The 17,407-nt window shown below is 37.9% G+C and overlaps 1 protein-coding gene across 1 annotated transcript in view; it reads left to right on the top strand.

Moving 5' to 3' along the window:
* Positions 1-15,428, top strand: part of ptch1 (patched 1) — a 62,201-nt gene extending 46,773 nt beyond the window's left edge. The window contains 7 exon segments of the mRNA XM_058784017.1: positions 1,495-1,775; positions 3,184-3,321; positions 3,459-3,601; positions 7,738-7,837; positions 10,268-10,558; positions 10,635-11,190; positions 12,895-15,428. Coding sequence (XP_058640000.1) covers positions 1,495-1,775; positions 3,184-3,321; positions 3,459-3,601; positions 7,738-7,837; positions 10,268-10,558; positions 10,635-11,189 — 1,508 coding nt within the window. The 3' untranslated portion in view covers position 11,190; positions 12,895-15,428.
* Positions 15,429-17,407: the final 1,979 nt, after the last annotated feature.

The raw sequence follows: 17,407 nt of genomic DNA, 5'->3' as shown, positions 1-17,407 counted from the left end.
TAACTGTCAGCATGAATTTGGCAATGCTCAAATGTTTGATGGTCGTCCGTGTGTGTTCGTTGCCGAGAAGAGCAGGGGGATATTTCAGCACAGATTTTTGACAGCATAATTACAGCAGATCACAGTCAGGATTGACACTCGGCTGCATGTCGAGATTTGATAGCTGGTAATTTAGCCCCCTTTCCATCCTGGGGCGGTAAAGAAATCAACATGTTTAATAAGTGCAGTCTGTCACCTTGAGAACGCTAGATGTCCTTTATGCTAACTATGACTTGCTAAGAGTGAGAGAAAATGCACTGTAAAAAAATTAGTGTAATTTTAATGATAAATGATTAAAAATGCAATGGTAAAAACATAGCATACAACCATTGTATTCTAAAAGTACAAATCAGATTGTATTAATTTAACAGGTTGCTTTAACTTCTATACATATATATGTGTGTGTGTGTGTGTGTGTGTGTGTATAGAAAATAAATAAATAAATAAAAATCCACATTGGCGAAGTCACGCAGATCGTTAACATCTGGTCTATGTGGTAATACAATAGGCTACATCCAAACGCTTTGCCTATCATTCATCAACCTCAAATATGGCTTATCATCTGAAACAAGCTAGGTAAGTAGCAGAAACATCAATCTAATGTTAACGTGGAAAAATGTGCGCTATTCAAGTGTCTGTGCGGAGTGTGGAAGCTGAACAGTAGCGCTCACTGCAGGACAGATGGAGGCGCCGGTGCGCTCTCTTGCTCTTAAAATACTCCTCATTTTCATACAGATAAGAGTAATACATCTTTCGAATCTGTAAAGACTCTACGTTTATTTTTGTGCACTCACAATAACAAAAAAACATTGCGCTTTTGTAAAATAATGAAAGCAAACAGGATGCGCTTTCTGGCGTCTCTGTGAACTTGCGCGTGAAACTCATTGTATACTTGCCTTACAGCCATGAAAATTATATCTATAGAGAGTAAAATGTCAACTTTCAAATAAACCAATTCAAATGAAAAGCAAATATTATCAGATTATGTAATGTCTTTAATCAGATTCAATTATGTAGTGTCACCGACTTCATCTCTTAAACCAAAAACAAAGAAAGCACTAGTTTATCAATAAATTTTAAAATTTTAATGCAGCCTCTTTACTGTTTTTCCCTGACACATTCATAATCATTCATTCTTCTGTTGCTGTGCTGTGCTGTGGCAAGCTTATGCATGCACTTGAGGGCATAGGCTATGTAGGCAATTAAAGGCTCATTATTATGATTTAAATAGTTTATTAATAAACGTGCGATTAGTCGACTAATGCTTCAAATGAATGACTACTAGTCGACCAGAAAAACCTTTAGTCGGGGGCAGCCCTAATATATATACGTAAGATAATGCGGCAAAGTTCCGGCAACTACACAGATGTTTACAGGATGTGGCTTGTTGTAAAAGTGAAATTCACATTACAGTTATCTAATTTATATGGCCATCTTTGCATTTATCTTCTGCAGTTCCTGCCGCTGAGCCCATCGAATATGCACAGTTTCCCTTCTACCTCAACGGGCTTCGCGAGACGCCACAATTCGTGGAGGCCATCGAAAGCGTCCGCTCCATCTGCAGCAACTACAGCCGTCAGGGCCTGTCCAGCTACCCCAACGGCTACCCCTTCCTCTTCTGGGAGCAGTATGTAGGCCTGCGCCACTGGCTCCTGCTGTCCATCAGCGTTGTGCTGGCCTGCACCTTCCTGGTGTGCGCCGTCTTCCTGCTCAACCCCTGGACTGCCGGAATCATAGTGAGTTTCTTCTTAAGATGTGTCAGGGTTTTGTTTAAACGTACATCCATCACAGATTTGGCTATACCTGTAAATGTACATTCAAGGCCTGTACAAACCAAGAATCTTTGGCATGAAACAGAACATTTCTGTGAACTCCTTTATGCTCTTAAATATCCAATGCAATTATCTGTTATTTTTTTAGTTGGAGGCTAGGTCAATATCTTTTTAAATTGTTTGCATATCGAATTCTTTTTTTTTCCCCTGAATATTTGTTATCAGACTAAGTGTAAGTAGTTTTGGCATAAAAGTTTTATGCCAAATTTTTGCAAATGCATCATTACATATCACAGCTATATTTCTAAATTGCAACTATTTCTCATAACTGTGCATCATAATATGTACATTTAATATGTTTTATATTTCATAGATGCACAGATTTTCTAATAATTGCAGCTTTACAACTCACGTGTCTACGAATTCTTTTTCTGTATATCTTTATCACAAACTTTCTGGCAATAACCTTTTTGTTTACTCTGAGGTGGAAACAAGCTTACTAATTGAGAACTAATTAAAAGTGTACCAATTGGAGCAAGACAGAGGAGGGCAGGCAGGAATAGCTCAAGAGAAGCTGTGTTTTTACAGCCCTGCGCTTTGTGTTTATCTTATACTGTGAGAGCCAGTTTGTTTAGTCTACGTGAGGCTTTTTGAGACATTTCTTTAAAATAAATGGGGAAATGAGGGGTTACCACAGTAACTATATCACTCCACATATAAAGCAGACCTGCTGTTCCTGCTGAAATGTGTGCGTATGTATCATTTATTTCATTCGTGAGGCCTAACGTTCTTTCCCACACTGTGTCTCCGCTTTTCGATGGTCTCGGTTTTATTAGGGGCAATGTTTAAGCCATCTGACTGATCTAACTCTGTCTGACAGGATAGCGGTTTCATCCTTTTGCTTTACTGGACACTTGAAAGGGAAAGTTATAGCCCTGCTTCAGCTTTTACCATTGTGCTTTTGTCCCAGACCACCAGCGGCCCCCTTAAACTCCATACGTCCCCACTTCCGCCGTGCTCGACCCCCCTTTCATTTGCCAGGCCTCCCAGCCCCCAAACTCCCCTCCGTTGGCCTTCTTTCTGTCCTCTTCATCCCTCTTCAAAGGCAGCTGGGCCCCCCAGTAACCCAAGACTCATCAGCTGATTATGGCATTTACTTAACCAGTTCGTAGCTCGAGTTCAGCTCCATATGAAAGCGTCGCAAACGGGCCCTTCTGAGGAGCAGATATTTTCCCACATTCCACAGCGCTTTATCTTAGCTAACCCATCTAACCCGAGCCGTACTTTACTTTAATCTATGTAAAGTACAGCTCCTCGTGTTTTAGGAAAGAACTAAGATGATGGATTTATGTTTGCCGGTCCTCTCTCGCAGGTCTTGGTGCTGTCTTTAATGACGGTGGAGCTATTTGGCATGATGGGATTGATCGGCATCAAGCTCAGCGCTGTCCCAGTCGTCATCCTTATCGCTTCCGTTGGCATTGGTGTGGAGTTCACCGTCCACGTGGCACTGGTGAGTTCATGTGCTAGTCTAAATTTATCTTACAGTTGTGACTATATGTAGCTAGTTCACTCATTGCGATGATTATTGGATGTGTTTATTTGTCTGAGTGATTCATATTGATCATATTTGTTGTGTTTTCCTCCCAGGCGTTCCTCACAGCCATCGGGGACAGGAACAAGCGAGCCATTCTAGCACTTGAGCACATGTTTGCCCCAGTGCTGGACGGTGCGTTTTCCACCCTGCTAGGAGTCTTGATGCTGGCGGGGTCAGAGTTCGACTTCATAGTCAGGTAAAGACAGCAGACTTGTATTTTGAATCATTTTCTGCTGCAGAGATTGTGGTGCATTGTACTTTAAGATGGGGATACCTTTGATAGTCAGTTTTCTCTCTAATGAGATAATAGCTGATCTTACAGAATATTTGTCCTCAATATGGTATCCTAACCATGCAAGATGTGACTATTCCAGTGTCAAGCTAATTTTCTGTCCACACTGAAAACTATGGTAAAATTATGGTTAATCAAAAAAGGTGGCATCCTTGTTTAAAAGGTATAATTAACCTAAAAATGTTATTCCAAACCCAAAGTTTTTTGGTTCGTCTTCAAAACACAAATGAAGTTATATTAAATCCAACCTGAGATATTTCTGTTTCTCTATTGAAAGTCCTTGTAACCAAAACTTTGAGTCTTCAAAAAGTTCACAAGTTCTATGCAGGTTTGTTCTTGCGCATCAAGCAAGCATGTCTAAGCTTCCTTTTACTATATTTGATGTGCTCTATTTATGTGCTTTGATCAATGTTTATATGTGAATAAAAGAAATCTGTTCATCATATAAATCATTTGTTGATTCATATGGATTTCTTTTAAATGTCTTTATGAACTTTTTGAAGCATCAACATTTTGGTGGAATAGACTTTCAATGGAGGAACAAACCTCCTAAGGTTCTATCTATCTATCTGTCTTATCTATACACACACGCACATAAATTTACTTTTATTTTGAAGATGAACAGATGACATGAGTGCGAGTACTTTTTTCGGGTGAACAACACTCATATTCATAGGGAGTATGTTAAAATATTCATGAGGAGTATGATTGTTGTCCAATGAATTTCCTGTGAGGGAGCAGTTATCTGGCTCAAAAAATATGAATGTATAAACTTTAAAAACCAAGCATCTGACAAAATGCGCCTCTCTGTGCTCGTCATGGCTGCTCTGGACAGAAACCGATTAACATAGAAAAGTTAGCTTTTAACATGTCACTTTTGTCTCTTCACCCCTGGTTATGATACAATGTAAATGTTTTCTTAACTCTCTTCTCAGTCCTAACCAACCTTCCTTCACGTTCTACAAGCACGTATCTTTCATGTCTGTCTTCACAGAGCTTGAGGCTCTCCTGTGTTTTCTGTAATCTTTTTTTTTTCTACGGCCCTGCAAGACATTTACAAGCTGAGAGCAGAGAGGGCCCGGGGGTTATTTTGCTGCAAGTCGAGGAGTGGAAATGAGGAGTGACACACACTGCTACTTAGAGGATCAAAATCTGTAACTTTGCAATGGCTTTATGTTTTACATCCTTCCTGAGAACAGATGAGTCAAACACATCTGGTAATTTATTGTTTCTTGAAGTGGTATCAAGACTACCGTTGTGCTGAAATTCAAATTACACTTATATCAAACTGAGTCATGGGCGTTTGAGTGGTAAGTATCTCGTCTGTTTCTACAGGAGAGAAAGAACAAATGTCTGCAGTAGCTCGTTCTTATTAGAGGACTGGAAAACCACCACAGCCCTCCACCCTCAAATCACTCTGGATCTAAAGTAGCATGCCAGAAAAATAATGCACACACAAGTTCAGAGCAATCACACACACTCTCTCCGCAGACCACATTGGGCCCCAGTCCCTCTCATGGGCTCCCATTGAAACGCAACTACTGTTTTTTCATCAAACAAAAACCCCTGGCCTCCAAAGATATGGAAAAAAACAAAAACGTAGGCTGTATTTTTATAGCCTTGCAGGAATAAATGTTTCCCTGACTTTGCTCTGTCAGGTCTGCTAATGTTTTGAGTGCAAACAGATCAGACGGGTTGCTCAGCGAGGTTTCGCTAGGGAGAAGTGACTTTCGAGAACGGCTCTTGGTTCAGGGACGCTTCACGCGACGTCTCGAAGTTCAAAGTTGAAGAGTATAAAACTCTTTTGTTGCTTCAGCCAGTCTGAAGGAATCGCTCTCATCTGTGGAAAAGCACACCGGCATAAATCACTCGTCGATTTGAACATTTAGTTTGGAGGCTGTGACTCTCCGAACAGTTCAACCAAGACGATGTTCATTTTTCATAGTCTGTTGATTTGTAGCTATTGATCTGTTTGATCTCTCTGCTTGTGGGTTCTGCCTTTCGTGTGGTAGAGCAAGAGCCAAACGCAAACTAAAAAGTGCAATTCAAGAAGACTTGCTTGATGAAATACAGACAGACTAAAGATCCAAACTTTTTTTCTAACATAAGCCTAAATAATACCAGGCTGGCTTCTCTCTCCACTCTCTTCCTAAACAAGTGGCGTCTGCTTGGTTAAACACTGTGGTTGCTCTTCCCTTGAACCAGATCTGCAAAACCTCCTGAAGGACGTAAATAAAGCAAGCGTTTGTAGAGAGACACCCAAGTCTGTGGTTCTCCAGAGAGAAGCCCACCTTGTGCAGCCATTACAGGATATTGTTTGAGTCTAAAGAGCTGCTTGCAAACCTGGGGAGGCCGAGCAAGAGCAGCATCAGTTATAAATGTGTCTGTGAGTTTAGTCTGAGGCACAGCTGTGCTGCATACCAGCTGGCGGGTGTTTGCTAATGTACCCACTGTCTCTCCCACACAAGCATTCACATATTCCTCCCAGTTTAAGTGTAGTTTAAGTGCATCTTTTACCCATCCAGTGCCTTTGATAGTATCACTGCAAAAAAAAATGTTTTCCAAGAAAAATATATATACATCCTTAAAACAAGACTTGAGGAGCAAAATTTTGTAAGCTAGTTAGAGTTGTCTTCAGAAAATACATTTATGATGAGAAATTCTATTTATATTTAGATTTTTTTTAATATATATTTATATATGTGTGTGTGTGTGTGTGTGTGTGTGTGTGTGTGTGTGTGTATTTGTCTTATTTTTATCTTTTATCTAAATAGATAAATTAAAATACAAATTTTAATATATAAAACTAAATGTGTATATGCACATGTACACACACACACCATATATATATATATATATATATATATATATATATATATATATATATATATATATGTATGTGTGTGTGTGTGTGTGTGTGTGTGTGAATTGTTGTTTAATTTATATATACAATATAATTCAATATTTTATGAAAACAGGGCTAATGTTCACTCACAGTTCAGCTCAAGTAAATGTAAATTTGTCTTGTTTTATAGATGTTTAGATATTTTACTGGAAAATAAAATGTTTGCATTGCATAAAATTAGTTGTGTTTCCCTATTTATTGGCCCTACTAAATAATAGGTATTCCCAATATGCCATTATTTTGTGCATAAAGAAGTAAATTCAATGTTTAAAATAATGATAAAAAAAATTAATTAAAAAAATTTAAAAAAAACTAGAAAAAATCGTGTCCTCTTGTCCCCGTGTTTCTTTGAGGTACAAGATGGCAGCTGCAATTTGAGCCGCAGCAATTTACAGATGCTTTGCAGGAGTAGCAAAGGACGGAAAGCTGGCCCTAATGAAGAAGAGAGAAAGAGCAAGGGAGCGAAGGAGGACAGGAGGGAGGGATTTGTCGAGGAGATTGGGGGTCTTACCTGATACTCTAGAGATTTAATTAGAGTAGGGGATTGTGAAAGGCAGGGAAATTTCACAGGGGCTTAGTATAGAAAGAGTGATAGAGAGAGAAAGAGAGGGAAAAGTGAATGTGCTTGAGGCCAGGCAAGAGGGGCCTGTAGTTCCTCTCCTCTCTTCCTCCTAGACTAAATTGTTTAAATTCTATACCGTTCACTTCATTTGTTTGCTTCTGCGTTCTTTTTTAAAGAGTGAGAGAGGCCCCTGTGCCTTTGTGCTTCGCCTCTCTTCTCTCGCAAGCCTGTACTCCACATTCCTTCCCGTTTTGCTTTCCCTGTGTTTGCTTGTACTCCACTCACCCCTAGAAAAAGAAGAAAAAACTCGCTCTTTTTCCTTCCCTATTTTCCATGCCTTTGAATTAACCAACTAATTATGTCCTCTGCTTCTCTGTGCTGCTTTCTAAAAGACCTCTTTGGAGACTTTCTCTGGCACAAGGTAAATTTAGTTTAAACCAAACCCGACTAAAGTCTTTTTGTGTGTGAATGCTTGTTAGAATGTGCCTGAGTGACTTTTGCTCTGTGCTTGATTCAGAGCAGTAAAGTTCTTTTTGAATTCTAATGACAGTGGTTTTTGCTGTGTATTTGCAGGTATTTCTTCGCTGTTTTGGCCATTCTAACAGTGTTAGGGGTCCTGAATGGACTGGTGCTGCTCCCAGTCTTATTGTCCTACTTTGGCCCATATCCTGAGGTAAGAGGATTGCTCCCGTTAAGTTATCCTGCATAACACATTCACATGCCATACATAGAGCTATGCAGAGTTATTATATACTCTGCTTAGCATTGTCTGGAAGAGTGATATTTATGGATGGCAGTATTACAAATTCAGATTTTACCATTGCTGTCCTCACATAAAGTTTACCCTATAAACCCTACAGTATCAAATTTCTAAAACCTCTAAATTATCAACATGATCCAAACTTGTACACAACCTATTACGTGCCTTTTGTCATCTGATTGACAATTTTTTTTTAAATGTATCAAATATGATACATAAAACTTTTGAGGAATGTTTATATGTACAGGTGCTAGTCATATAATTAGAATATCATCAAAAAGTTGATTTATTTCACTAATTCCGTTCAAAAAGTGAAACTTGTATATTATATTCATTCATTACACACAGACTGATATATTTCAAATGTTTATTTCTTTTAATTTTGATGATTAGAGCTTACAGCTCATGAAAGTCAAAAATCAGTATCTCAAAATATTAGAATATTTACATTTGAGTTTGAATAAATGACCATCCCTACAGTACAAATTCCGGGTATCTCTTGTTCTTTGAAACTATAATAATGGAGAAGACTGCTGACTTGACAATGATCCAGAAGATGAACATTGACGCCCTCCACAAAGAGGGTAAGTCACAGAGGGTCATTACTGAAAGGTGTGGCTGTTTACAGAGTGCTGTATCAAAGCATATTAAATGCAAAGTTGACTGGAAGGAAGAATTTGGGTAGGAAAAGGTGCACAAGCAACAGGGATGACCGCAAGCTTGAGAATACTGTCAAGCAAAGCTGATTCAAACACTTGTGAGAGTTTCACAAGGAGTGAACTGAAGCTGGAGTCAGTGCATCAAGAGTCACCACACTCAGACGTCTTCAGGAAAAGGGCTACCAAGCCACTTCTGAAGCAGAGACAACGTCAGAAGCGTCTTACCTGGGCTGTGGAGAAAAAGAACTGGACTGTTGCTCAGTGGTCCAAAGTCCTCTTTTCAGATGAAAGTAAATTTTGCATTTCATTTGGAAATCAAGGTCCCAGAGTCTGAAGGAAGAGTGGAGAGGCACAGAATCCAAGTTGCTTGAAGTCCAGTGTGAAGTTTCCACAGTCTGTGATGATTTGGGCTGCCATGTCATCTGCTGGTGTTGGTCCACTATGTTTTCTGAAGTCCACAGTCAACGCAGCCATCTACCAGGAAATTTTAGAGCACTTCATGCTTCCTTCTGCTGACAAGCTTTATGGAGATGCTGATTTCATTTTCCAGCAGGACTTGGCACCTGCACACAGTGCCAAAGCAACCAGTATCTGGTTTAAGGACCATGGTATCCCTGTTCTTAATTGGCCAGCAAACTCGCCTGACTATGAAAATCTATGGGGTATTGTGAAGAGGAAGATGCGATATGCCAGACCCAACAATGCAGAATAGCCGAAGGCCACTATCAGAGCAACCTGGGCTCTCATAACACCTGAGCAGTGCCACAGACTGATCGACTCCATGCCACTTGCTGCAGTAATTCAGGCAAAAGGAGCCCCAACTACGTATTGAGTGCTGTACATGCTCATACTTTTCATGTTCGTACTTTTCAGTTGGCCAAGATTTCTAAAAATCCTTTCTTTGTATTGGTCTTAAGTAATATTCTAATTTTCTGAGATACTGAATTTGGGATTTTCCTTAGTTGTCAGTTATAATCATCAAAATTAAAAGAAATAAACATTTGAAATATATCAGTCTGTGTGTAATGAATGAATATAATATACAAGTTTCACTTTTTGAATGGAATTAGTGAAATAAATCAACTTTTTGATGATATTCTAATTATATGACCAGCACCTGTATATCCCTCAGTCATCATTACATGGTTTGCCCCCACAATAAAAACCACAGAGCTTTGATCATAGAACTAAGCGATTAAATATTATCTTCCTAAGACATATTGGGTTGCAACTGGTATTTATATGCATTTTAAGAAGTCTGTTGTACTATTATAAAGATCTTTAACACCACTGTTTTAATAACACTGTTTAATGTAGTTTTTAACAAATCTGAAAACTAATATTCATTTTAATACTGTACAATATAATGTTGTGATGCCTAAACTCACCTTTAGCATTTAAAATGCTTGATTTTATTTTTTTTTTATTATTATTATTTAGACAAAATCGCATTGCATTTTAATTATATGTCATTTATCGGTTACTGATCATAATATCAGCATTTTTAAGCGTGGCTTAACTGTCCAAATACCTCTCCAATACTTCCCATACTGCCAGTGTACATATTCAAGACTAGCACTGTACCCTCCAATGATGTGAAAACTTTCACGTATCACAGGACTTGCACAAATGTCAGACAGAGCAGCTTCTCGGTTTTTAATTTTCATGTCCACTACACTTCCAGGTATCTCCAGTGGACGGGCGAAGCCGGCTGCCCACACCGTCCCCAGAGCCTCCCCCACAGGTGGTCCGCTTCACCATGCGACCCAGTCACACGACCCCTGGAGCAGGTTCAGACTCCTCAGACTCAGAATATGGTTCCAACACTACTGTGTCCGGCATTAGCCAGGAGCTTCAGCAGTATGACCTCCAGCCCAACAGGGGGCGATCAGCCAGACTAGAGGAGGTGCGAATCGCCACAGGGGGACGACAAGGCAGTCGTCAAGTTGAACTGCCAGTGTTTCCTCCTAACTCAGTGAGTAAAGCATTTATATCAATAGATATCTGATATAAAAAAAATGAACTAACATTGTTTTCCACATTTTCCGCAGGATGACTCTAGACAGCAGCAACCACCGCAGCATTACAGGTCCACCCATCTGCCCAGTTCTCAGGATGCTGGACCTCAGTCGTCAAAGCGATACTGTAGCAGGGACCCTAAGAGGGACTTTGGGAGCGGACCCCCGCCCCCCCCTCACAGGCCGCGCATGGATGCTTTTGAAACCGCTACTGAGCCAGGTGGCTGTTCGGGCCCCAACCACCGGGAACGTTCAGGGGCCCATCGCCCCCGTTCCCACAACCTCTACACTCACCCTTCCCATCCGTCCACAGGCCCCGCCTACTGTCAGCCCATCACAACGGTGACAGCCTCAGCCTCAGTGACGGTCGCCGTTCATTCGGGGATGCCCGGCCAGAGCCCCGCATACCCGTCCTACCCCTCCAACGACAGCTATCACACTTCAGAAGATGTCTACACTGACCCTCACTTCTCCGACCCTCATGTGCCCTTTGACAAGACCAGCGACAGCTCGAAAACAGAGGGCATGGAGCTGCAGGATCTAGAATATGACACTCCCAATGTCTGCCACACAAGACCCTCCAGCTGAGGTTAGTAGGGGCTTCTTATATGGCTGATTTCAATAAAATGGTCCACATCAAATCAGCAGTTTCATGCACTCTATGAATAAATAGGGCTGTCATTTGATTCAGATATTTAATAATAATACTAAATCATATCAGTATTGATAATGTATGAATTCATGTTTATTTTAGTACTGTAAAAATATTAATCATGTAATATATGTGTGTGCACTGCACACGCATACAGTATATATTTTGAAAATATTTACATGTATATTTGTATATAACTTATATAAATATATAATATATAACATATTTGTCTTAAATATATACATGCATGTGTGTGTATTTATATATACATAATAAATATACACAGCACATACATGTATCATGTAAACAAAAACTTTTATTTTGAATGCGATTAATCACGATATAATATTTTGACAGCACTAGTTTATTTTTCATTTAAAAAGTCATGAAAATATGTGACCCTGGACCACAAAACCAGTCTTAAGTCGCTGGGGTATATTTTTAGCAATAGCCAAAAATACATTGTATGGGTCAAAATTATCCATTTTTATTTTATGCGAAAAATCATTAGGATATTAAGTTAAGATCATGTTCCATGAAGATATTTAGTAAATTTCCTACCGTAAATATATCAAAACTTTATTTTTGATTAGCAATATGCATTGCTATATTGCATATGCAACTTCATTTGGACAACTTTAAAGGTGATTTTCTCAGTATTTTGATTTTTTTGCACCCTCGGATTCCAGATTTTCAAATTGTTGTATCTCGGCCAAATATTGTCCGATCCTAACAAACCATACATCAATGGAAAGCTTATTTATTCAGAAAAATTGACACTTATGACTGGTTTTGTGGTCCAGGGTCACATATATGTTATACATATTATATATTATCGTATATATTTACACTACCATTCAAAAATTTGGGGTCAGTAATATTTTTTTAGAAAAAAATCTCCTGTCACAGTGTTACATAGACGAGAGTGAGTCCGATCTGAAGACTGTTTTTGGGTTTTGCGAAGAGCTAGCCATGAAAGTAGAACAAATGTACTAGCTCTCTAAATAATAATGTTCAAAAATATCAAATAAATGCTGCTCTATTTAAATTACTATTCATTACTAATTACTATTCAAGAATCTTGAAAAAAATAACGGTTTCCACAAAAATGTAAAGTCAAGTCAATTTTATTTGTATTGCACTTTTCACAGTGCACATTATTTCAAAGGAGCTTTAGAAAATCGTGATGGCAATGTTTGTAGTATCTTAATATCTTGATGCATTATAGTCACATTTAGCAGATTAGAGGTATCAAGCAGCATGACTGTTTTCAACATTGATAATGTTTCTTGAGCAGCAAATCAGCATATTAGATTTCTGAAGACTGGATTAATGGCTGCTAAAAATTCAGCTTTGCCATGACGGGAATAAATATGAAAATAGAATTATTTTAAATAATATTTCACAATATTACTATTTTACTGTATTTTTGATCAAATATATGCAGCCTTCGTGAACATAAGAGACTTATTTTAAAAACTTAAGCCCAAACTTAAATTGACAGTCCTAATAAAATCGATTGCTAATAATAACACTTCTCTATCTGATTCAGTTATGTGTATTTACTTTGTTATTATTAGTGTATTCTATTCTATTTTTAACTTCTATTAACCCTGTTTCTTCACTACTTTGTGTTCACAGTGGTTGAATGTTGAAGCTCAAACAGCCAAAGATGGGACATCAGAAACATGGTGCTGCATGGCGGGACACTTTGACCAGCGGCGCCTTTTCGGTGCTTGACTCTGTTACTGTATAACCCTGGTGTATTATTGTTAGATATTTCTATAAGTATTTATGTGTACACAAATGTAAATAATGAACGAGAGTAGCTATAATTTGACTGGGGTCGTCAGACTTGTGTGTTCCAAGTGCCCACCCATCATTTGTGTGTGTATCTGTGCCATAATGAAACTTCATTCTTGACAAACATTTCAGCATACGGTCGTTGCTGCTTATGATATTGTTGTAATGTTTGTATAATGCTATGCAATTATTTTCTCTAATTTTATAGAACCATGCGTGTGAGTGTTTGAAAAGTTGTTGTTGTATGTGTGAATATTTTTGGTTCACCTCAGACCCCCTAGACCCCTCAGATGCATATTAACTAACAAGAACAAACTCTAAGTGACCTAACATAATATGTTAAATGATTTTGTGGCAGTTAAATGGATTTCCATTGCACTTACGGTACACTTCTGTTCAAAACACCAGTACAAAACTGCACGGATCCTTTCACTTTCAGAGGACACATTCAGGGAAATATTTGTTCAGACATATGCTAGATATGTAAAATTCGCATCAATGTCCAGTTGTTTGTCGTCGAGCATCAGATGTTTAAGCGTGCATGCGGATGTTTGCGTTTTGTGTATATTGAAGCGTTAGAGTTTATGCTTTTTAATGTTAATTTGCTTATCACAAACCTGTGGTAGTTGGAAAAAACAAATACTGTTTAACAATGAAACACGCTATGCGTGAGAATTTAGCTGCGCAGAAATGAAGAAGGAAACGAGTGATTGTTGGATGACTGTGCCTCTGTTTTTCTGTCCTCTGTACTGGAACTCTCTCTGGTCTTTTGTACCTTCATACTCCAGTTATTTACTGTAAATCGGCCATTTGTGGCCACCCTGAATTTGCTCATGACTCCAACTTTGCCTTACTAAAGTAATGCAATGTGACGGTAATTTCGGGTTTCTCTTGTAGCTTCGTTTTTGTTTTGTTTCGGGTTTTTTTCAACATTTATGGCATTATTTCCTGTCTTTCGATTGTGGTTTAAGCTAAAACATTGCAAGTTGCAACAGTATTCGCTCTGAATCTGGTGGCGCAACTTTTTTCCTCATTGTCTTTTTTTTTTGTTTTTGTTTTGATAAGCTAAGCTAATGAGCATTCTCAAGGTGTGCGTCGCACAATGGCCAATCACGACCATGGTTTTTGTCGATACGTTGACCTCCTCAATGACAAACCGCAACTACTGGCCCTAATTTAGCAAGAGCAGTTCTCTGCGCTGACCTCACCTCATAAAAATCCACAACATAACGCCGTGACACTAATTGGAAGTTCCCCCTCAACTGCCAAATGGTGCATGCGAGTGCTTTAAGGGTCAAGGGTCGTGGAGCCCCCACTTCTCCGTGGCTCTGAAGCTGGCGTGTGTGTCTTTAAGAGTGTGTTTGTGTGTTGGCTGTGACCCCCTCGTCCAAATTGACTTCCTGTCAAACATATGTTTGTTCTTGACAAAGACTTTGAGAGCTGTTCTGTGTTGTTTGTTTGTTGTGTTTGTGTTCTCCTACATGTCACATTGGCAGAAATGGGAGAAAATCATGGCTGGCAACTATTGTAATGTTTATATATATATATAAATATAAATATATATATATATATATATTCTATTATTTTTTTACATTTGTTTTGCAATATTTATATTTTTGTATAATAAGATGTTGTTTTGTTCAATAATGGTCATAATGCCAGTTCTTAACAATGCAGGGATTTTTACGTCTGTCGGAAAACACTATTATTACAGTTTCTTTGTTACATGGATTAATGGATTTTGATCTGTATAAAGTGCTTACTAATGTTAAATAGGACAAAAGAGTATATAACATTTACCTTACAGATTCATCATAGCTCTTAGAGGATTTTAAAAGGAAAATAATCAATGTTTTTTTTTTACAGACTGCCATTTTTTTCCTTTGTTTTGGTGTGGATGTATGTCATTTTCAGTTACAAAGATAAATGTATGCCATATAATTTATTTATATGAAAATTTATTTTTGTAGTGTACATAGTAGTTGTCAAGTTATTTGACAGAAGTATATTTTTAAAGAGTTTATATGTAATGCTACCATTGTTTGTGAGAACATAACTGAGAAGACATTAAGATGCACACTTTCATTGCTAACTTGTTCACGGACAACTAAAGTTCCCCTGTCACAGTGTTACATAGACGAGAGTGAGTCCGATCTGAAGACTGTTTTTGGGTTTTGTGAAAAGCTAGCCATGAAAGTAGAACAAATGTACTAGCTCTCTAAATAATAATGTTCAAACACTGATAGAATTCTAACAAATAAAAATATTATAACTTATTTGTCTCTTTTTGCTATACATTTAATAAATGATTCTTCAAATTGTAGCTACCCGTGACTATTTCTTTAGCGTAACCTTACGACCTGCATGACTCAACTGTTGCGTCGAACATGAGTATTTTCATCACCTGGCACCCAGTCATTAGGAAGTTCCTCACATACGGGCCTTAAACTAACAAACCTGATTGATTTAACCAAGCCGTCCAATCCGTTGTTGGTTACGCTGTGCGAATTCCCTGACCTAGCCTGTGTGCGTTTCAAACAGCTCCATTTGAAGCCTAATCAATTTGCTTGAACTTTACATTAAAGTCACGAAAGTCCAACAACATTATCTCGCACAGGATTTCGACTTGCTGACATCTGGCTACAAATTCAATCTCCCCCTGTTCGGGCAGCCATGCTCTACTCTGCGCTCGGCTCTCTTGTATGATTCTGATTGACAGTTTTATAGACTGCAAGGAAATTGGTTGTAGTTACAATACAGCTGGTGTGCTCTAAGTAATGAAAAGGGGCATATGGCCTTAAAAACAGAGTGATGGAAACTGATTCAGGCTGCCCCCTTCTAACTCTGCTGCATGGGTGGCAGCCATTTATTATTAATACGCTGGAGTTGCCAAGCTTGTTTCAATCTACTGTAACCTTTGATACACTACAGCGACTTGCTCTCTGAATACACTGTGGTCGGTGTAATTGCTTTTAGAGCCAACAAGACCGCAACCTGTATGAGCCAATCCGGACTTACGTTCTAATCATGTGATTTGATGGCTCAGAAATAGCACTTTGGCACTGGACTTAGTTGTTCATTAACATTTAATGCATTTATGAGCTTTGTGCTTTTCAGTTTATATAAATGAGTAAATGATTGCAAAAAGACCCTTTATTAATGCTAAACTGTAATATCGCCTCATGAAATCTTTGACCTTGTGACATCATCTGACTCTTGCGAAGAGGTTGTTATTGAAGGATGGGACATCACAAACTATATTGAACCTGACAGCAAACCTGCAACCTTTTAGTATCATATTCATTCTACATGCAAAGAAGGAATTGACTTTGAATCTTGAAAACCAGAGGCAAAAATAAAAAAAGAATCATGACATTATAAGTGTCTTTAAAAAGAATAAATGAAATGGTGTTTAAAATGTTTATTTAAACATCTTTCATATGTAAAAAAAAAAATGTAATATTACAACATTTAATATTTTAAATATTTGTTCACACATTGTTTTAAGGTCCGATTATTGCTATTAACAAACCATGACTTTTGCCTATTTGCTGCTTATTAATATTGTAGTTAGTAAGGTAGTTGTTAAGTTTAGGTATTGGATAAGATTAGGGATTGCTTTATAAATGCCAAAATGTTAATAATAGGCATGCTAATAAGCAGCTATTTAATAGTGAGACTTGCACCCTATACTAAATTGTTACTAAATATTTTAACCAATTATTGGCTCGATCAGATTTGCTGCTTGCAGTCAGTTCAAGAAGAGTTAAAAAGCGAACAAGTTGGGCGATTTCTGCTTCCCGTAGTGATTTATCACAGATAAAATGGATTAGATCTAATATTTGTCAATTACACAGACAATTTAGACATTATCATGAAGCAGCAGAAACACTTTTCTTTATTTACTGCTTAATACTGCACCTTTATGTACACTGTAAAAAGTGATAAGCTGACTTACTGTAACTTTAAAAAATTGAGGAAACCCGTTGCCTTAAAATTTTTAAATGATCATTTAAAAAATAAGTTATTTGAATTGTCAAGTTCACTTAACTTTTTTTTTTTTTTAATTATTGTGTACTTAATCATTTTAAGGCAACGGGTTTCCTCAATTTTTTTAAGTCAACTTTCACTTTTTACAGTATACAAGAATAAAGTCTATACTATTTAAAGACCAGTGAAGTGGAGTCTATATTTTTTATAGGTTTAATTTTGTTAAACAGGACACAGCATAACATTAATAATACAAGAATTTGTATTGTTATAAAAACATAAGGTAAAGGTAGAGGTGAGGTAAAGGTGTCAAAATAAACACAAAACACACATTATAGTTGTCATCAGTGAATAGCGCCAA

Source organism: Onychostoma macrolepis, chromosome 08, assembly GCF_012432095.1.
Source record: "Onychostoma macrolepis isolate SWU-2019 chromosome 08, ASM1243209v1, whole genome shotgun sequence".
Classification (NCBI taxonomy): Eukaryota; Metazoa; Chordata; class Actinopteri; order Cypriniformes; family Cyprinidae; genus Onychostoma; species Onychostoma macrolepis.
Note: the sequence above shows the minus strand (reverse complement) of the source record. Positions and strands in the feature narration are given on the sequence as shown.